This window comes from Asterias amurensis, chromosome 8, assembly GCF_032118995.1.
Source record: "Asterias amurensis chromosome 8, ASM3211899v1".
NCBI classification, from domain to species: Eukaryota; Metazoa; Echinodermata; class Asteroidea; order Forcipulatida; family Asteriidae; genus Asterias; species Asterias amurensis.
The window spans coordinates 685081-707017 of record NC_092655.1 but is presented as its reverse complement, the minus strand read 5'-3'; the positions used below and the strand labels follow the sequence as shown (position 1 = coordinate 707017).

The 21937-nt window shown below is 37.5% G+C and overlaps 1 protein-coding gene and 1 long non-coding RNA gene across 7 annotated transcripts in view; one reads left to right on the top strand and one right to left on the bottom strand.

The window, feature by feature from the left end:
• Nucleotides 1–5272: 5272 nt before the first annotated feature.
• On the bottom strand, nt 5273–18528 carry LOC139941187 (uncharacterized). 2 transcript variants are annotated; one of them, XR_011786558.1, is made up of 6 exons: nt 18437–18528; nt 10526–10614; nt 9861–9939; nt 8959–9058; nt 6793–6888; nt 5273–6238 (listed from the first exon to the last, which is right to left on the bottom strand). It is a non-coding gene; the product is annotated as an uncharacterized lncRNA (long non-coding RNA). The 2 variants fall into 2 exon arrangements; XR_011786557.1 differs by having other exon boundaries at nt 5273–6888.
• LOC139941185 (uncharacterized) overlaps nt 17754–21937 on the top strand; it is a 21371-nt gene continuing 17187 nt past the window's right edge. For 2 of the 5 annotated variants that reach the window (XM_071937650.1, XM_071937647.1), the window contains exons 1-4: nt 17754–17826; nt 19205–19386; nt 20211–20502; nt 21012–21267. In XM_071937650.1, the coding sequence (XP_071793751.1) occupies nt 21067–21267 (201 nt within the window). In that variant the 5' untranslated portion in view covers nt 17754–17826; nt 19205–19386; nt 20211–20502; nt 21012–21066. Of the gene's footprint in view, nt 17827–19131; nt 19387–19553; nt 19742–20207; nt 20503–21011; nt 21268–21937 lie in introns of those variants that run through there. The other 3 variants (XM_071937651.1, XM_071937649.1, XM_071937652.1) reach the window with 3 other exon arrangements.

The window sequence follows — 21937 nt, the reverse complement described above, 5'->3', positions numbered from 1 at the left end:
GTTTTACATCTGGTGGTTGATCTTAAAGGTGCATCATCTGGTGTTATCACAAACTATGGTTGACCAAACGGGTTAGTTCCTAGTCTTGGCCATGTGACTAGGGGCCGCTCTCGGGAGTAGGGGGTGCCCCCCTCAGACGGGGGCATGGACCTGGGCGCTGATTTAATATAGTATGAGGGCCCTTATGATCTCCCGGGCGTGTCGGGGCTGGTATCCTGGGACCTGCACGTGGTGGCCCTGCTTTTAACTAGCCTTACCAGGATGATATAGGCAAAATTATGAACCAAATAAATTAAATGCTTGCGATGGTGCATTTATACAATACCTTACCCTTTACTCTCATGAGTGTAATATCCAATGTAATACTGGCACAACTTTTTAGGTCATCAATTTTCTAATTGTGATTTTTCAGCTGTACTGTATGAAAATAGGTCAAAGTACATTGCTGTGCAAGACATTCACTCTTTTGCTCATTAAATTTTGGTTGCATGCCTGTTGCAGCTTGTCAACAGAAACCACACATGTTTGAGTTAACTCTTTGGCTCTCACGATGAATAAAAAAAGAGAGGAAAAGGGCGTTTGAGAGAACTTGAGAAAAAAATAAAATAAGTGCATTGTCATGAATACATCTGAAGTCTTGTTTTGTGTAAACAAATTGCTCAATAAGTTTATATAATCATGTTGAGTCTGTCTTTTAATTTAATCTTGTTCTCTTGACTGATTTGGGACCATTTTATTTTTAAAAATGTGCCTTTTTGAGCCAGGACTCTTGGTCCAAAAAAGAACAAGTTTAACCCCTTGCAGATTTTTAAACAAAAAAGTTTGACCCAAAAAGGCCCATTTTTTAAAATTGGAAGAAAAATAAGATGGTCCGAAATTAGTCAAAAGAACAAGTTTAACCCCTTGCAGATTTTTAAACAAAAAATTCGTGACCCAAAAAGGCCCATTTCTAAAAATTGGCCGAAAAATAAAATGGTCCCAAATCAGTCAAAAGAACAAGTTCAACCCCTTGCAGATTTTTAAACAAAAAATCGTGACCCAAAAAGGCCCATTTCTAAAAATTGGCCAAAAAATAAAATGGTCCCAAATTAGTCAAAAGAACAAGTTTAACCCCTTGCAGATTTATAGACCAAAAATCCTGACCCAAAAGTGCCCATTTTTAAAAAATGGCCGAAAAATAAAATGGTCCCAAATCAGTCAAAAGAACAAGTTTAACCCCTTGCAGATTTTTAAACAAAAAAATTAGACCCAAAAAGGCCCATTTTTAAAAATTGAAAAAAATAAATAAAATGGCCCCAAATTAGTCAAAAGAACAAGTTTAACCCCTTGCAGATTTTTAAACCAAAAATCGTGACCCGAAAAGGCCCATTTCTAAAAATTGGAAGAAAAATAAAATGGTCCCAAATCAGTCAAAAGAACAAGTTTAACCCCTTGCAGATTTTTAAACAAAAAAGTTTGACCCAAAAAGGCCCATTTTTAAAAAATGGCCGAAAAATAAAATGGTCCCAAATCAGTCAAAAGAACAAGTTTAACCCCTTGCAGATTTTTAAACAAAAAAATTAGACCCAAAAAGGCCCATTTTTAAAAATTGAAAAAAATAAATAAAATGGCCCCAAATTAGTCAAAAGAACAAGTTTAACCCCTTGCAGATTTTTAAACCAAAAATCGTGACCCGAAAAGGCCCATTTCTAAAAATTGGCCGAAAAATAAAATGGTCCCAAATCAGTCAAAAGAACAAGTTTAACCCCTTGCAGATTTTTAAACAAAAACTTTTGACCCAAAAAGGCCCATTTTTAAAAATTGGAAGAAAAATAAAATGGCCCCAAATTAGTCAAAAGAACAAGTTTAACCCCTTGCAGATTTGTAAACAAAAAATTTTGACCCAAAAGTGCCCATTTTTAAAAATTGGAAGCAAAATAAAATGGCCCCAAATTAGTCAAAAGAACAAGTTTAACCCCTTGCAGATTTTTAAACAAAAAATTTTGACCCAAAAAGGCCCATTTTTAAAAATTGGAAGAAAAATAAAATGGTCCCAAATCAGTCAAAAGAACAAGTTTAACCCCTTGCAGATTTTTAAACAAAAAAATTTGACCCAAAAAGGCCCATTTTTAAAAATTGGAAGAAAAATAAAATGGCCCCAAATTAGTCAAAAGAACAAGTTTAACCCCTTGCAGATTTTTAAACAAAAAATTTTGACCCAAAAAGGCCCATTTTTAAAAATTGGAAGAAAAATAAAATGGTCCCAAATCAGTCAAAAGAACAAGTTTAACCCCTTGCAGATTTTTAAACAAAAAATTTTGACCCCAAAAGGCCCATTTTTAAAAATTGGAAGAAAAATAAAATGGTCCCAAATCAGTCAAAAGAACAAGTTTAACCCCTTGCAGTTTTTTAAACAAAAAATTTTGACCCAAAAAGGCCCATTTTTAAAAATTGGAAGAAAAATAAAATGGTCCGAAATCAGTCAAAAGAACAAGTTTAACCCCTTGCAGATTTTTAAACAAAAAATTTTGACCCAAAAAGGCCCATTTTTAAAAATTGGAAGAAAAATAAAATGGCCCCAAATTAGTCAAAAGAACAAGTTTAACCCCTTGCAGATTTTTAAACCAAAAATCGTGACCCAAAAAGGCCCATTTCTAAAAATTGGCCGAAAAATGAAATGGTCCCAAATCAGTCAAAAGAACAAGTTTAACCCACAAAAAATTTTGACCCAAAAAGGCCCATTTTTAAAAATTGGAAGAAAAATAAAATGGCCCCAAATTATTTAAAAGAACAAGTTTAACCCCTTGCAGATTTTAATACCAAAAATCGTGACCCAAATAGGCCCATTTCTAAAAATTGGACGAAAAATAAAGGGTCCCAAATCAGTCAAAAGAACAAGTTTAACCCCTTGCAGTTTTTTTAACCAAAAATCCTGACCCAAAAATGCCCATTTCTAAAAATTGGAAGAAAAATAAAATGGTCCCAAATCAGTCAAAAGAACAAGTTTAACCCCTTGCAGATTTTTAAACAAAAAATTTTGACCCAAAAAGGCCCATTTTTAAAAATTGGAAGAAAAATAAAATGGTCCCAAATCAGTCAAAAGAACAAGTTTAACCCCTTGCAGATTTTTAAACAAAAAATTTTGACCCAAAAAGGCCCATTTTTAAAAATTGGAAGAAAAATAAAATGGCCCCAAATTAGTCAAAAGAACAAGTTTAACCCCTTGCAGATTTTTAAACAAAAATTTTTGACCCAAAAAGGCCCATTTTTAAAAATTGGAAGAAAAATAAAATGGTCCCAAATCAGTCAAAAGAACAAGTTTAACCCCTTGCAGATTTTTAAACAAAAAAATTTGACCCCAAAAGGCCCATTTTTAAAAATTGGAAGAAAAATAAAATGGTCCCAAATCAGTCAAAAGAACAAGTTTAACCCCTTGCAGTTTTTTAAACAAAAAATTTTGACCCAAAAAGGCCCATTTTTAAAAATTGGAAGAAAAATAAAATGGTCCGAAATCAGTCAAAAGAACAAGTTTAACCCCTTGCAGATTTTTAAACAAAAAATTTTGACCCAAAAAGGCCCATTTTTAAAAATTGGAAGAAAAATAAAATGGCCCCAAATTAGTCAAAAGAACAAGTTTAACCCCTTGCAGATTTTTAAACCAAAAATCGTGACCCAAAAAGGCCCATTTCTAAAAATTGGCCGAAAAATGAAATGGTCCCAAATCAGTCAAAAGAACAAGTTTAACCCACAAAAAATTTTGACCCAAAAAGGCCCATTTTTAAAAATTGGAAGAAAAATAAAATGGCCCCAAATTATTTAAAAGAACAAGTTTAACCCCTTGCAGATTTTAATACCAAAAATCGTGACCCAAATAGGCCCATTTCTAAAAATTGGACGAAAAATAAAGGGTCCCAAATCAGTCAAAAGAACAAGTTTAACCCCTTGCAGTTTTTTTAACCAAAAATCCTGACCCAAAAATGCCCATTTCTAAAAATTGGAAGAAAAATAAAATGGTCCCAAATCAGTCAAAAGAACAAGTTTAACCCCTTGCAGATTTTTAGACAAAATTTTTTGACCCAAATAGGCCATTTTTTAAAAGTTGGAAGAAAAATAAAGTGGTCCCAAACCAGTCAAAAGAACAAGTTTAACCCCTTGCAGATTTTTAAGCAAAAAATTTTGACCCAAAAGTGCCCATTTTTAAAAATTGGAAGAAAAATGAAAGGGTCCCAAATTAGTCAAAAGAACAAGTTTAACCCCTTGCAGATTTTTAAACAAAAATTTTTGACCCAAAAAGGCCCATTTCTAAAAATTGGACGAAAAATAAAATGGTCCCAAATAATTCAAAAGAACAAGTTTAACCCCTTGCAGTTTTTTTAACCAAAAATCCTGGCTCAAAACGGACCATTTATAAAAAATGAAAGAAAAAAAAATCAGTCAAAAGAACAAGATTAAATAAAAAGACAGACTCAACATGATAATACAAACTTATTGAGCAATTTGTTTACACAAAACAAGACTTCAGATGTATTCATGACAATGCACTTATTTTATTTTTTTTCTCAAGTTCTCTCAAACGCCCTTTTCCTCTCTTTTTTTTTTATTCATCGTGAGAGCCAAAGAGTGAATCCAAACATGTGTGTTTTCTGTTGACTAGTCCCAACAGGCATGCAACCAAAATTTAATGAGCAAAAGAGTGAATGTCTGGCACAGCATTGTACTTAAATCTATTTTCAAACAGTACAGCTGAAAAACCACAATTAGAAAATTGATGACCTAAAAAGTTGTGCCAGTATTACATTGGATATTACACTCATGAGAGTAAAGGGTAAGGTATTGTATAAATGCACCATCGCAAGCGTTTAATTATTTGGTTCATAATTTTGCCTATATCATCCTGGTAAGGCTAGTTAAAAGCAGGGCCACCACGTGCAGGTCCCAGGATACCAGCCCCGACACGCCCGGGAGATCATAAGGTCCCTCGTACTCTAATTAAAGAGCGCCCAGGTCCATGCCCCCGTCTGAGGGGGGCACCCCCTACTCCCGAGAGCGGCCCCTAGTCACATGGCCAAGACTAGGAACTAACCCGTTTGGTCAACCATATTTGTGATAACATCGGATGATGCACCTTTAAGATCAACCACCAGATGTAAAACAACCGGCCGGGCTAAGACCCCACATGCCACGTGCATGTGTCCAAGTCCCTTTTCGCAACAAGTTTGGAATTTCCCATGCTTTCTACCTCCGGATTCCAAACAATTCGACCGCCGCACCACCAAGGCCCTAAGATCGCCAAGTAGCGCATAAAAACGCATAATGTGTGCTTGCTTGCAATGGTGTACTTATTTACAGAAATGTGTTAAGTAGTTTAAAAACTTAATTGAAAAACACCATTGAAATATGTCAGGCCTAATAACACATTTAGAATAAATAAAAAAAATTAAGACAAATTACAGTATTGTTCATTCATAACTTGACAATGAACAGCTATAGTGTGTTTTGATGACTAGATGCTGATGTTTTCGTATTGTTGCTCTCCTTGTACTTTGTAGCCTTCAGCAAGGTCAGTGGAGCCGATTCCCTCTGCACTTGATTTCGGGGAACTGCTGAATCTCTGAAAGAATAAGTTTACAGATACAAAGTTGTAAGGATGCCAAAAATTTATATCATCAAAATACCCTGCAGAGGTATCAAATCTGGCTTAAAAAACAATGCATTATGATAATTTGCAATTTGCTTGCCATTTCGATTTTGTGTAAAATATACATCAGGTCTTGACTAATTTGCTTTTAAGGAATTTACTTTTTACTAGAGAATGCAGTTCCTTAATCAAAATTGAAAGCAGAAACTCACCAATTCCAGAAGTGACAGATTGTTGCTGTCCAATGAAGGCTCCACATTGACAACAGGAGTAGAGGTCTAGGGTTAGGCTGAAGCAGACACCGATAAACTCATGCATCGTGGTGACCTTAGCAGAATGCCTCGATGGGCCGCGATTCTGCAGCTGGGCGATGGAAATACGCTTTGAGCGGCAGGAATTCGCATTCACAAACAAAACAATTTAAGCATGCACACAAACAGGAACACATCAACAAACTCATGCAAATTGCAAGCGAAAATATAAATCACAGGAAAAGAAGCAGATAGGTGTTTAAAATTTAACAAAACTGAATTGTAAAGCACAAGAAGAAAAAAAGGTAACACTAGGACTGCTCAAATAACAGTGAAGTGTATCTTGCCATGTGGAACGTCGAAAGCCTTCCTGTAACAAAACAAACAGTAGATGTAAAATAATTAATTACTTTCAATTAAATTGCTTTCACTTAAGAATTTTTATCAAAAATACTTGTTGAACACCAACAGTTAAGAAAAACTTGCCACAATTGTACGTTTTACAACTTGTCCTTACTTGAGATAAGACTAGTCTTTACTCTTCATGAAATCCACCCCAGGTGACTAGCACTGCCACTTTCTTTGGAAAAACACGTGAAAAGTTTGTAGTAAAAGACCCCCAAACCAGTTGTTTAATTTAATCACATGTCCCAAGGTCAAGCAAATGCTTGCCATGCTGGCAGCTGATCATGATAAGAACTATTTTTGTTAACAATTATTACCAAAGATAAGTATTGCTTAAAGTAAACAAATGTGGTGGTGGTAAGATGCAGCAAGAAAAAGCTAGACACAATATATTTTGGAAGTGGGGATTACTTTCTTTTTGGGAAAAGAGCAATAGGAGATTTTGCCAGCATGTGGCATCTTCGTTTCCTTCAGTTTGGACACTGGAGAAAGTATTGGGATTGTAGGGTTTCAATTAACCTGTTTACAGAGAAGGTAGTTCTTTATGCCAAGATGTATGATGATAAGTGGGTCTCAGACATTCATGTAGACATGTTGAACTTATGGAGTCTGGAGCTGCAGGCAGGAAAATGAAACAAAAACATATTTTGTTAAAAAAAACTAATAAAAATCTGACAGTTATTTCATTGTATTACCACTAAAAGTTTGTTTTACAATCTAGAAAAAAATAAAAAATAAAACAAAGGCATTTTGTGGTTACTCTCAATTTTTCTGGAAACAATACAACCTTGATTAATAACGACAGCGCAGAACCTTTATTAGTTTAAAACGATGTCTGCTTTCACCCTTTCAAAAGATTGTACAAGAACTTATGGATTCTTACCAACATGAGTATGTCTTGATTAAAAAATGTAAGGAAAACTGTTATTAATATCTTCAAATTTAAATTAAAACGAATAGGGAAGGTGGCCTTAGCTTTCGATCCAAACCGGACCTCCTTCAATTTCAATTTGAATTAAAATATGTATTAAAGGAGTAAATTAGTAAAACCCGGTGCCTCATCAATGTGATTAATCAATGTGATTTACTATTAAAGGCAGTGGACACTATTGGTAATTATTAAAAATAAACTATTAGCATAATACCTTTCTTCGTAACGAGTAATGGGGAGAGGTTGGTAGTATAAAACATTATAAGAAATGGCTCCCTCTGAAGTGGAGTAGTTTTTGAGAAAGAAGTAATTTTCCAAGAATTTGATTTCGAGACCTCAAGTTTAGAACTTGAGGTCTCAAAATCAATCATAAAAGCACAAAACTTTGTGCACAAGGATGTTTTTTCTTTCATTATTATCTCGCAACTTCGATGATCAATTGAGCTCAAATTTTCACAGGTTTGTTATTTCATGCATATGTTGAGATACACCAAGTGAGAAGACTGGTCTTTGACAATTACCAATAGTGTCCACTGTCTTTAAGTGGAGCAAACAGCTTTAGGTTGAAAAAAAAAAACCATTATAGTTTATGTACTCCAGACATTTGTTGTTATTTTGTGGGGGTGGCTAAACTATCACAACATGTATAAATGGGTTGGCACAAATTAGCCCTTTGTGGTAAGTAGGCCTGGGCGAATTATTTGAATATCCGGTTAGTGGTGAATAGGTTTTCCTATCCGTAACCGCGAATGCCTTTTTTATTTTTACCGGATATCTGCATAGGCGAGAATAGCCATTAATTTCACTTTCAATTTCAATTGAAAGACCGGATAGTTCTGTAATTACAACCAAGTAACCAGATATTATAAGTTATCATACATGATTTTTGGGGTTGAACAAAGAATTGACTAGAGTGGGATTCGAACCAACAACCTCCGGATTAACGTGCCGGCTTGTTAATCCGGAGGTCGTTGGTTCGAATCCCACTCTAGTCAATTCTTTGTTCAACCCCAAAAATCATTTACAAATTTACCCAGTCAGTTTCCCTTGTGGTTTATAAAGTTATCACACAAGCGCGAGTGGAATACGGGAAAAAAATAGCGCTTCCACGTCCCATATCCAACGAGGCCGAAGGCCGAGTTGGATATGGGATGCAGACGCGCTATGTTTTCCGTATTTCCACGGAATGTTTGGAATTAGGTGCGACCTTTGTGTGAATGTGAAGTGAAATGTAATTGAGTGGGCCAGGCGAGTGAATGTGGTTTGACCAAGAAACACCCTGCATGCATGGGCTCAATTTCATAAAGCAGTTCAACAACAAAAACTGCTTAGCAACTTTGCTAAGTAAAAAAATGAGTGGGGCATCAGTTGCTAAAGCAAGACTTTTACAGGCTTTATGAATTTGGGCCCTGATCTATAACACTACATGCAGTGGTTTCACCTCCATCATGAAACATCCCATTTGCTCATCAGCAGTACGAGACAAGGATAAACTGTCAATTGACCAATCCATTAAGCTCTGCCCCATTGCGTATTGACCAATCACAACGGTCTGACAAATAAAGTCCGACATGCGTGCGCGTATGCTTGGCAGAGTTGTGCAGAAAGGCATTGGAGAGGCTCACGTGTTCTTGCTCACATGTGCGTCCTGAGCGGAGCCTAATGGATCGTTCTATTGAGCCTACTGGCCCAAGTCCTTCTGAATCCTTCACTTTGGATACTGAAGGAATTGGGATTGTAGGGTTCCAACTTACCTGTTTACAGATAGTTACAGGTTGTTTTTGATGCCAGGCTGTATGATAAGTGGATCTCAGAGAGTTACTTGTTGACATGTAGATGTTTTGGAGACTGGAGCTGCAGGCAGGAAAACAAAGCACACTTTTTAGTAAAAAACATCTAGCGGCCCCACAAAATCATTTTGTATGAGAAAACAGGTATGCATAACTATAAAACAGAGAGATTTTTTGCTCCCTTTCCACCTTCTGAAACACTACAGCTGTCATCAATCATGAGGATATCGAAATTGTACCCAGTCAGTTTGCCACATTGTTTACAATTTGGTATTTATAAGTGTTGGGGTCTATCAGTTTTGTTTTCGTCTCAACTTAATATTTTTCCACTTCAAGATTGACATTCTCAATGGCCCAGGGTGAAAAACTCAAAAAACATGTGGAAAGTAAGACCAAAAGACATGGAGGCTGTTGGTTCAAATCCCACTCTAGTCAGTTTTCTTTGTTCAACTAAACAATTAAAAAACAACACATACATTATTTTTCATTCCTAGATTTTGTGTGATGTTTACATCAGGCCTAACTGATAATACTAATTTGCTTTTTAGAAACTTACTTTTTACTAGAGAGAGCAATTTCTGAGTTTCTATTGGGCGAGTTGGTCTATGAAAACGGTTTGAAACCTTGTGTTATGAAATATTTTAAGATATTTTAAAAGTAGAATGTATCATAGTGCACACAAATATGCCTCGCAATTACCTGACTTTCCTTATACCTTGTGAACTAACACGGCACACCATTTTGACTCCACAAAATGGCCGACTGTGTTAGATCGCAAACTAAAAGGAAAAAACGTGGCTCATTATATTTCTCTTTAAAAACATCTTACAACCATATTCATTTCATAGAAAACGCTTTTCACAAACCGATCCAAGGCAATGTGTCCCTTTAATCACAGCCCATCTTCTTTTTGAGTGTAGACGTCTTTAGAGATGGCAAGCCTTGCTGTAACAAAAACAAACATAGACTTTGCAAAATTAATGTTTCCATTACAAATCATTCAATACTTTCAAATAATAAGCTTTCACTTTAGAATTTGTAGGACAAAATCTTACAGTAATCTTACAGTAACCGAACAACAAAAACAGGAAAAACCATGTAGGTGTAGATCAAGAATATTTTGATGTTGCAATCAAAATATGCAACAGTGATTGGAGGAGGTTTAGGAGGAAAATTCCTGAAACAGTTTTCTTCAGGATTGGTGTTGGTAGAATTTTATTATCAGTTATATAACAAACCAATCTTTTAGTTTTAATTCTGTGGTGAATTATGCTGGCTTGATTTTGGTCAAGTTGATACTTTCCTCAAAAATGTTTCTCTTAAACGTATCAGGACTGGGCTTTTTCAGACTAAAAGAGAAGGGGGCACTGTGGTGACCCCCTTTTTATTTTCCCACTGTTTGGTGCGCTATAATAACATGAGACACTGTAATGAGCATAATGGTCTTTAAGGCCTACTGGTCGCAGTTCTTCTGAATCCTAAACTTTGGATAGCTGAACGAGGAATTGAGCCTGTAAGGGTTTCAATTTACCTGTTTACAGAGAAGGTAGTTCTTATGGTCAGACTGTTCGATGATTGGATCGCAGACTTGTTGAAATGTAGATGTTTTGGAGACTGGAGCTGTAGACAAAGGAAACAAACACACCTTATTGTTAAAAAGTAATTTTCTTGTTTAAATGGGCGTGACATGCGCAGGGTTCTCCACAGGGTTAAATTTTGTCCGGGCGCTAAACCAATCCTGCACTATCGTCAAATTGCGCAAACCATTCCTGCATTGTTTTCAAATCGTGCAAAATTCATGCATGATCTCTATGCGTGGCATATCACAAAGAGAAATGGAGTGCGTACCGAATGTTGCGTCATCAGAATACGCTTCGCATTCGCTTTCGATGGAAGTATGAACCGGGCTTTGTGACACACAAAAAGGTACGTAGGTGATACAGTGCATGGAACGGTGGTTTGTGTTCGTCGTGAAGTGTTTTTCGAAATGTTTTGTCCCGGCGCAAAAGTTTTTGTCCGGGCGCACAACAATTTTGTCCAGGCGCTGCATTTTTTGTCCGGGTGCATTTGGTATTTTGAGAATTTTGTCTGGGCACAGCGCCCGGACAAAACCACATGTGGAGAACCCTGATGTGAGCTTGCACCTGTGCTTATAAGACAGTTTCTTCATCCCTATTGGTTGAGAGCAACGGCCCGGACACAACGGCCCGTGCCACATCACGCGATACGCACGACGCACACAATCTCCTTATAAGGAGTTGTTTACCCGAGGGTCTTACTATTTCATAGCTGGAGGGGTGTTGTGTTGAAAGAAATTATTGAACAATTATAATTTTTGTATTTATTTTACTTTTTGACCAACAAGTGTTGATTTTTGTTGACAGAAAAGTTATTTATGAATGGGAATCAAAGTGTGTTGAATCGGTTTTCAACTAGTGGTTTTAAACCCGCCAAGGCCTGGTTCTTTATAATTTACCTCGACTTCGTCTCAGTAAAATTATCAAGAACCAGGCCTCGTTGGGATTTAACCACTAGTTGAAAACCTCTTCACCACACATCGATTTTAAAACAATCGTTCTAAAAAACTGAATGAGGGCAGTATATATGTGGACTTAAGAGTTGAGTAATTAACTGTCGAACACTGTTGAACTTTGTGAAAACTGCTCGGGGAGTACAAACAAATTCGTAATCGACAAGGGTCTGTTTATTGAAAATTTATCTAGGTCACACAAATTGTCCCTTTGTGAAAACTAAAAATGCAGAGTAGTTGTTCTTTGGCCCCTATACACCTGTACTTTAAAATACAATGTAAAAATTGGGAAATCTGTGTGTCTGTTCGTGACAATGTTTAAGAGGGAATTACAACATGCAGTGAATTTTTACCAACACATCATTTTTTACGGTGTCAACTGAGGGATTTAAAAAGGGTAAAAATTTAAAATTCTTAAAATAATCGTGACAAGTTTCCAGGCATCTTCACCTTGTTGACACATGCTTTCCAGCATGGGCTCGAATGTGGGGTAAAAATAAGATTTCAAAAGACTGCAGGGTTTGCGACTATAGCAAATTACCGATCAGAATTGTTTTTACAAGACCAGAATAAAAATGAGAAAGAGCTTTCCAAAAAGTATGGTATTTTTTATTATTAAATTGAAGAACACAAGACTACTTGACTTGTTTGGTTATGACTTTACTGACCCAATGCTAAATTATTGGACCCATGTTTGCAGTCCACTGTCAAATTCGAGCCCTGCCAATGATTTTAGGCATGCAGATTCATTGTGATATTTTTTGAAGATACATCATGGGATAAAAAAAAGCAATATCGCCCAAGCGTAATGCAGAACTTCATTCATTACAAATAAGTTATTGTAGCGTCGACCGGGGGTTGCAATGCACACAGTTTAATGACACAAGAAGGTACAATTAAGTGGCTATTCTGTCATTATTAACACTCAACAATTCACTGAAATTACACAAGAGAGAAGGCCTAAGCCAGAGAGCGCCCACTCTGGCGGCGTTGTTATAGTTAAACTCTGACGAGAGGGAATAGTCTGCACAATTTGTTCACTTGGTATAGGATTCTACATGTATTCAAGATTGTCTCTCCCAAAAATTGCGCAATTTGGCAACAATTCCATACAGGTACATATATCGATGAATTTCATGATACATGTTTTTGCGATCCCCACGCTTTACCAATGGCCTTGAAAGAGCCCGTAAACAACTCGTTTTTGAATTGCCCTTTGTGGCTAAAAAATAGCATGTTTGCAAGTTGTTCACTTAGTTATGAATATAAAGGTCTGAAGGCATTACTAAATCAATTTCCTTGATCGGTTTTTTAATAATTATTAAAATTTTGTGCAGGTACGCCCTACCTCCGAAGTTTGTCATCACACGCTGGTCTCACAGGAATCGCAGAGCGCAATCTCTATTGTGGTTTAATGCACACGCACACCTTTGCGTCAACTGTCAAATTGCACAAAAGTGATGGCGCCCTCTGTTGCCCAGTCATGTTAAGGAATGAGACAATCAACTCAATATTATGTTTACCTATGAGAAAATCAGTATTGGCAACATGTTGGCATATTTGACAGACCCCTAAAAAAAAATTGTTAATAAAATCTAGACCCTATACAATACTTGTTTTTGTGTAATGGAGGTAATTTTATGCTACATGTACCATATTTTTTTTTTTTTTAAATAGAAAATAACATAATTTTTTTTTTTTTTTAATAGCAACTGGTGGAATTTTTTTCCTTTTTTTTATTTAACAAAATGATGGTGTATAAATTAATGAGTAGTTCAAGAGGCCTTAGAAAAATTATTTCACACAAGGGTGCGTCTTTGAAAATTTTGTCTCCTAAAGCGCGTTCACATTTTTACTCTATAGGTCTACCTCAATTTAAACTGTTCCATATTTACAAGAAGTTAAAAGTCTTTTAATTAGCTGTTCCTACCTACCGTCGGAACAGGTATTGTTTTCGTCAAGATTTTTATTATTTTTCTATTACTATTATTAACTGTTCTGACCTACCGTCGAAACAGGTTTTGTTTTCGCTGAGATTTTTATTATTTTTATTATTATTACTATTATTATTATTCTTTGTTTCTCCCTAAATCCCCATTGCATTTGTACACTTTTTTGTTTAAATCTAAAAAATTAAATTAATGCAATGGAAGATTAAGTTTTTATACCAAATTGAAGCTAACATAAGCTCAATTCCTATCGTAAATAATTATCAAATTTTTAATAAGTAAGCCTTAATTAAGCTTATGAATATTTAATTAGCAAACCTAGTTAACACCATATCTCAAAAAGTATAACGTCGTTCCTGAAATTTTTTTCTGCTATACACTAGTCGGGTCCTGCTAAGGTGATTTCCGGCATACAATTTCAGACGACGTCACCATGTATTGCACGTTTTGTGTCTGTGCACAAACACAATGGCTCTTCAAATGTCAACATTAAAATGGTCAAAAACACAATAACTTCAAAATAATTTACCTGTTCGTTTCCTGAATTTGATATTCTGTGTTTAAAAATACACTGATCCTAATAACATATGTTTCAGTCCATTTAAAGATATGGGTACAACGTAGTTCTTCTGGATGTTGTCATTATACTTGATGCAGTTGTTTTCATGACACTGATTCACATTCTCTATGGTTGTGGCAATACAGTGAGGACTCTTGGGTTGAGGACTTACTTGTGGGGAGTCTACGACGCTGTCCTGAAGTTGGCATCTTTTTAATTTATTTTCTAACCGCGTTCAGGACCCATTACTCTGTACACATTCCATTGGATGTGGGAACAACCAATAGGCCTACATTAGGTTCCTTTGAACCGTTAAGGATTTCGTTAAAAAGAAAGTGTGTTCTAATAGGATTTTTGAAAGGGCACTGGATTGGGATAAGTTACATACCATCGTGTACCATATGAAATTTATTAGTATGAAAAACACAATTTTGATACTGTGACGCCATCACGTGTCATTTTATGGTAATTAGAAGCTTTAACAAGTTTTTCTTTGCAGCACTATTTCTCAAGAAGTATACGGACGTTTTCAAAGTTTTTTTTTCAGTAATAGACCCCTATGGCATGACAGATTTGCCTTGGGTAATCGTGACTAGTGCTGGGTGCATAGTGAAATTTTGTTATTCGGATACCGCTGTCCAACTATCTGAAATTAACCGCATATTCAAGTAGTTTTTTCACCGCTAGATGGCGCTATTTAAAAAAAATATATATAATTATTATTTTTTGCCACTAGAGGGCGCTGTTCGTTTGTGAATGAGATCTTATGGGCAGATTGATATTAGTTTTAGACAGTGTCACTCGTTCATTCATAAAAATGACCGGATCTAGTTTAAAGATGGCATTTGCTTTTTCTTTTGATCGTGATTGACTTTGTAATCTTTGAACAAATTACGTCAGAAATGTCATTGTTTTAACTCTTCACGGAGCTGAGCATAGTTAAATACTTAATTTATGCTGTTTTATGCTGTCTTAATTGAAGTTTCATAAGGATTCAGACAAAAAATTCATATCAGTTGTCGCCCGACGCCCGCGGATATTCTGATAGCTTAAGAATATCCGGTTACTCGGTTGTAATTACAGAATTATCCGGTTTGTAAATGGTATTCGCGCCCTATGCGGATATCCAGTTAAGAAAAAAAAGGCATTCGTGGTTACGAATAGGAAAACCTATTCGCCATTAACCGGATATTCGCCACCGATTTGACCTCTACTTCCAGGTCAACCAGAAGTGGGACCATATCTCAAAAAGTATACAGCCAACGTCCAAACTTCAGTTATAGACTCTTAGGCAATAAATATTACATTTGGAAAACTGTGACCCCATGTTGACCTTTACTTCTGGTCAACCGGAAGTGAGACCTTATCTCAAGAACTATACTACATTTTTCGAACCTTTTTCAGTTATAGATTCCTTGAGCAATGAAGCACATTATCCAAGCAAAACAACACAGAACAGCTTAGTGTTTGTTCACAAACACTTATTGTCTAGTTCTCCCTAGTTCTTACTCAAGAATTTTTTCGTCAGCCCAGGGCTCTTTATTCGGTTCATCGTGTGGATTTGAGAAAGAACTGATCCTTTGACAACTTTTTTCTTCCAAATGAATATCTTGGATAGCTTTTGCATTCTGATTGGTCAAAGACTGTTCATATGGAGGTGTTCAAGGCAAAGACTGGCACAGTGAACTAGCAAATAAATGACCACTAACAAGCAAGTTGAGTAAAAGTTCAATAAATATTTAAGTTTTTTGATATGAGGTATCAGTTGAACATCAGTGGATGGAAGTATAAAAACAACAATGAAGTCCTGGCCACAAACCTAGTCCTTAAAACAATGTTTTACTTGGTTTTACAATGATTAACTTGGTTCTAAAATAATAAAGCGTTGACCAAATTATAAAGCGTTGAGCATATTGAGAAGTCAAAAAACGTGCGATGCAGCAGAAAAACAACAGTGAGTACCCGGCATAAAATTGCATTTTTTGACGATGTTTAAAAAAAAAAAAGGGAATGCAAGCATTATGACCGTTTATTGAGTATGTGGGGAAGTTTTGGTAGTGTAGTTTACAGAAGTACAAAAAGAAACTTCAGTTAGTGCTGGTTAACGGTTGTAAAACTTTCACCTATCAACGCCGATTTCAAAAACGTATAACGTTAAGGAGGCCCAAAATATCACACCCCTATAGTTTCTAGAAGTAGGCCAACATGGCAAAGGCAACAGGTCCATTGAAATACTTTAGCTTCTTCAGGGAATGTGTTTTAAAATGTTTGTAAGAGCTAAATCGTCATGACAGTATACAACATGTCAAATTATTTTTAAAAATTTCAGCACAATTTGTTTTAAATGTTCAGTGACACCAGGCATGCCAGAGCCCAATTTCATAAAGCCTGCGTGGCAAGTTAAGTACAAAATCTTGCTAAAGGAAAAGCACAGGCTAATCTTGCTTATAGCAGGAACAGGAATACCAGCCACTTGTTAATAAAGTTTATCATGTATATTATTGTTGCGACTTGTGCTACACGCCTACGCGACTCTTTATCAGAACAAACTCAGGCCCAGTTTCAGAACGAACTATACTTCACTTGGAAACGGGGTTGTGCTAGACCCAGTAACTGGGGCGCTGTACTCCTTTTCAACAATTTTTGACTTTATCTGTCGTACTAGCGCCCCAGGGAATGGCACAGAATTTTAACGAATACCCAGTTTTTCGCGACACCCAGCCACAAAAAATGCCTCAAAATGACAAAAAGACCAAACAAACTAGCTCAAAAATCGCCTACTCTATTCTCGATACGTCTAGGATGTAACATCAGGCATTTAATTGTACTCACGATCATTTTTTAAACTCCAAATCGATGATTTTTAACTCCGCATCGTGGAGCGATTGACAAGTCTGCGATTTTCGGATGTGTATGGTAACGAAACATGGCGTCGCGTTGTGGGTGGATGTCCATCAACGGCTGTTTAATGCTACACTTGTTACAGGCGTTGCAGCGAATGCTATACATTGTACACGGGGATGGGTACAGGCGCTGCAGCTAGCGAGTGCCCACGTGCGTTCAATCATGGTCAACGTAACTTACACGGTGCCGGGTTGTTGGAAAATTATCAGAAAGGGGGTGAAAAGTTCTCAGAAAGGGAATATTGTCTGAAAGAGGGGATTTTTCTGGTCTGAAGTCTGCTGGATGAAGCTGGATGGTTCTGGATGAAGTCTGCTGGTCTGGATTTTTCTGGTCATCGCCCCCCCCCCCCCCCAAAAAAAAAAGGGGGAAAAAAAAGGGGGAAAAAAGATGATAAATAAATAAATAAAAATTCTACAGTGACACTGGCAGCACTAAACATTATAAGAAGCAATTTAACCATGCACAAAAATCGTAGGCCTAGATGAAGTACAGCGGTTTTTATTTATTTATCATATTTTTCCCCCTTTTTTTGGGGGGGGGGGGGGCGATGACCAGAAAAATCCCCTCTTTCAGACAATATTCCCTTTCTGAGAACCTTTCACCCCCTTTCTGATATTTTTCCAACAACCCGGCACCGTATAAGTTACGTTGCCCATGATTGAACGCACGTGGGCACTCGCTAGCTGCAGCGCCTGTACCCATCCCCGTGTACAATGTATAGCATTCGCTGCAACGCCTGTAACAAGTGTAGCATTAAACAGCCGTTGATGGACATCCACCCACAACGCGACGCCATGTTTCGTTACCATACACATCCGAAAATCGCAGACTTGTCAATCGCTCCACGATGCGGAGTTAAAAATCATCGATTTGGAGTTTAAAAAATGATCGTGAGTACAATTAAATGCCTGATGTTACATCCTAGACGTATCGAGAATAGAGTAGGCGATTTTTGAGCTAGTTTGTTTGGTCTTTTTGTCATTTTGAGGCATTTTTTGTGGCTGGGTGTCGCGAAAAACTGGGTATTCGTTAAAATTCTGTGCCATTCCCTGGGGCGCTAGTACGACAGATAAAGTCAAAAATTGTTGAAAAGGAGTACAGCGCCCCAGTTACTGGGTCTAGGGTTGTGCAAAACTTGACAAAACTCGGCCTCAAAAAATGTCTAAAAACAAGGTTTGTGCGGCAAACTCACACAAACAGACCAAAGTACTTCTTTTCTTTGGGCCCGTAGCGCCTGTGCATGCTTTTAAAACAATTTTAGTTGTGCATATTAATACTTTTCAATTTGGAGAAGTTTCGGACAGCGTAGGCCAATTCGGTAACTCTAATCTGCAAATTTCAGAAATGTCGTCTGCGCACCGAATAGTTGAGTCAATACATGTGCTTTTTTTTTTCTTCGGCCTACGGGTTGTGTTGTAAAATCAAACATTTCTTCAAATTCTGCGAATAAAAATTCTTTGCAACACTTTTATTCTCAACACACAAAAAATGTCAACTCACCTCCGCTTATTTGTAGTAGTTTGAACTCGGAAATCCGGTGAAAAGCTGAATTTCTTGGAGATAAAAGAATGGAAACTTTTCAAAGTCGTCCATTTTTTCTTTGAAATGTGCAAATCATGCAGATTTTCAACTACGACCCCGGCCGGCGTCCTCCGTCCAGCCCCCAGCCAATCAGCGACCAGCCCCCAGCCAATCAGCGACCAGCTTTGACATTTGCATAACAAAGCCGGACCTTCTAGAATTTTCTTGGCAAACTTTTGTGACCATATAAGGTATTAAATGGGCGGGCCTTGCAAGGGATGAAACTATTTATTTAAAAGGGGTGATCATTTACGTCTTCTTGCATGGGGTAAACTCGTTTAATTATAAACCAGTGTTTACATGGTGAGATTATTATTGACTGGTAATTAAGTGAACAATGACCCTTGAAGAAAATGGAAGAGACAAAATAATAGAGCTGAGATTTGTTGTCTGGCCGGTTTATACGCCTCTCTTATATTTATGCTTGAGGTACGTCACGATGCTAACTCAAAACGAGGCGATGGGCGCAGCCACTGCAAGTGATGGGGAACGTGCGCAACCATATTATTCATTTTACTACAAATACTTTTTTAGCCCAAAGTGCCCACTTCAAAGGAATATGACGTCCTTTAAAGTTTCAGCGGCATCCAACAAAGTGGTATTGTGATACTTTAATACTCATTCTTTAATACTCATTCTAAATATAAAACAAAATGTTTAAATGATTTATTGGTTTCCCAACTTCAGAGGAGGAAGGAATTGTCTTTCATCTTAAAGATGCTGCAGTAGAAGGACAATGGAGGTCATCACCAAGGTTCAGAGGTCAGGATGGATGCCAGCCCTCTAGAGGCTGCTATTAGTTGTTTATACTGGAGCAGAGGCTACGTAGGATCTACTAATGACTAAAGAAACCACAGCAGCATCAAAAGGTATTTTATTTTTTTTATTTTTTTAGTAGTCCATGGAAGTACATATTATTTGTTGTTTCCATCAGGGTCTAATTTCTTTAGAGCTGCTTATCCACCTGCTTATAAACTTTACTTCGTTCTTGCAGGGGCTCTGCAGTTTTCCTCTGGTGGGGGGGAGGGGGCACTTCTATGAGGAAAATGTACATTTATTTGTAATAGGGCACCACAGCACGGGGCACCATGGCAGTTGGTGTGGGTGTCATGGATGGGTTATCGAGATCTGCTACACTACAACACTTGTGGATCATTTCCGCTGAATTTTGGATTAATCTACAATGAAACATGTTCCCCCAAAAAACACTCGTGTGTCATGTGTGTATGTATTTCATTCAACTAATAATTCCATCGCTAAACAAACATGAAGGTGTGAATCTCATACTGTTGCATTTCAGCATTTTAATAATGATTTAAGGGCATATCAGTCACTCAGTGATGCTACTAGCACTGTAACAAACAGTATTTTTGTAAGGTATGTGGGACTCCGTTTGAATCATGAGACCTTATCCTTAGCACCATGTAATGGTTTACAAGGTGCTCTGGCGCAATTTGCTGCCAATCAAACCAGGAACACAGGGGCAAACCCCTTCTTTTACACCCCCTGTTGTCAGTTTATGTATATATTGTGGATTATATGAGGTGTTTAAACTGCCAGAAACTGTTCTGCTAGCAAAAACCAATTCTGTAATGTGCCTTTAAGTTTCTCAGCTGCGAGTCAGATGACTAGCCTCCCAAATTATTCTTATTAAATATTATTATATCTGACGAGTACGTTTTTATGATAGCAGCAATGGCTAATGCAGTTACAGATCAACAGCAACTTGAAAGCCTGGACCCTCCTTAGCTGATCTCATAACATCGAGCCCTGACAGCAAATCCTCCTCGTCCTCGTGTGAAGACAGCAGACCCCCGAGCAGCGTCCAATGTAACCGCTCTGTGGCCTACAAGTCCCCTGGGGGCGCTCTAGGGGGTGGGATCCCCATCGTGGATGAGTGTGAATCTGCCAGGAGACTCAGGAGGGAGTCGGTGGAGAAGATGATGGACCTATCCAAGGAGGAGCAAATATCGGAACAGTTGAAGGTAGGGAAGATCATTTATTTTATTTTTTATTTTATATTTTGAGGGGTTTACGGCATTTGACACGTTTGGTAATTGTCAAAGAGCAGTTTTCTCACTTGGTATATCCCAACATTGCATAAAATGGTAAACCTGTGGAAATTTGGGCTCAATTGGTCATCAAATTTGCAAGAGAATAATGAAAGAAAAAACACCCTTGTTGCTATTACTTTGTGTGCTTTCGGATGCTCAGTCAAAGGCTTCAGATGAAGTGTTCTACTATTTGAGTGAGAAATTACCTCTTTCTCAAAAACTTCAGAGGGAGCTGTTTTTTATATTATTTTATACTATCAACAGCAATCCATTGCTCGTTACCAAGTGAGTACTCGTGCCAACAATTGTGACCCATTTCACAAAGCAATAAAAATTGTTTGTGTTGCCATAGTGATTTTGTATTGTAACAAGGACAAGACAGACATGAGGAACAAGGACGGAACGTTACATTCCTTCTTTTTCACCCTTTTTTCCGACAGTTACCGCTCTCAGCTCGATTCCAAGCTCATCTCTCAATCCAACGATATCCACCACATGGCCATCTCCCTGAACGACATACAAGAAGAGAACCACACCCAAGCAGATGAGATGCGCCATCTCCACCAGGCACTGGAGGCAGAGCATCAGAGCCAAGCTGAACTACAACAGCAACCCCAGCAATCTGCTCAGAGACTGGAGACTGAGAGTCTCAAAGGGAGACAACAGAGACAGCAACTGATGGAACACTTGAATGAGGTACATGCCAATTGTAGAGTGTTGTGGCCGAGTGGTTATGAACATCAAGTTCAAGTTCTGGTGATTAAGTCATCGGAGTGTGGGTTTGAATCCCAGTTATGTTGTGGCCGAGTGGTTTAGAGCATTGAATTCAATTAATGTCAGCAATAGATGTGTTCAAATGTTTACCGAGTGCCGAGTTTAAACTTCTAATCAGGACAACAATGCAATGGCCGAGTTGTTTAGAGCATCAGGTTCAAGTTTTGGTGATTTGTGGGTTCAAATCCTGATTGTTACACTTGTACCCTTGAGCAAGAAACTTCACTATAGTTACTTCTCTTCACCCAGGGGTTTAAATGGGTACCTGCGAGGGTAGAGGTTGATATTGTGTATAGAAAGCCTTCGGAGCACATGGTAGCTCGGGCTGTGCACTCCCCAGGGAGCTGAGAAGTATTAAAGGAATATTGGCCCAATGACCGTTTGAGCTAATGTAAAGTGCATTGATTAAGTTATCAAAAATGTGCTATATGAGAAACATGTGTATGAGCAATGATCGTTGCATTGACACCTTACACATTTTTATAATTGATTGTTGTTTCTTGGCACTTATACTGTCAGCATTGTGACGTTTTAACGTTCTCCTCTCTACATTAGACCAAGGCCTGTCTGGAAAAATCACACAAAGTTGTGT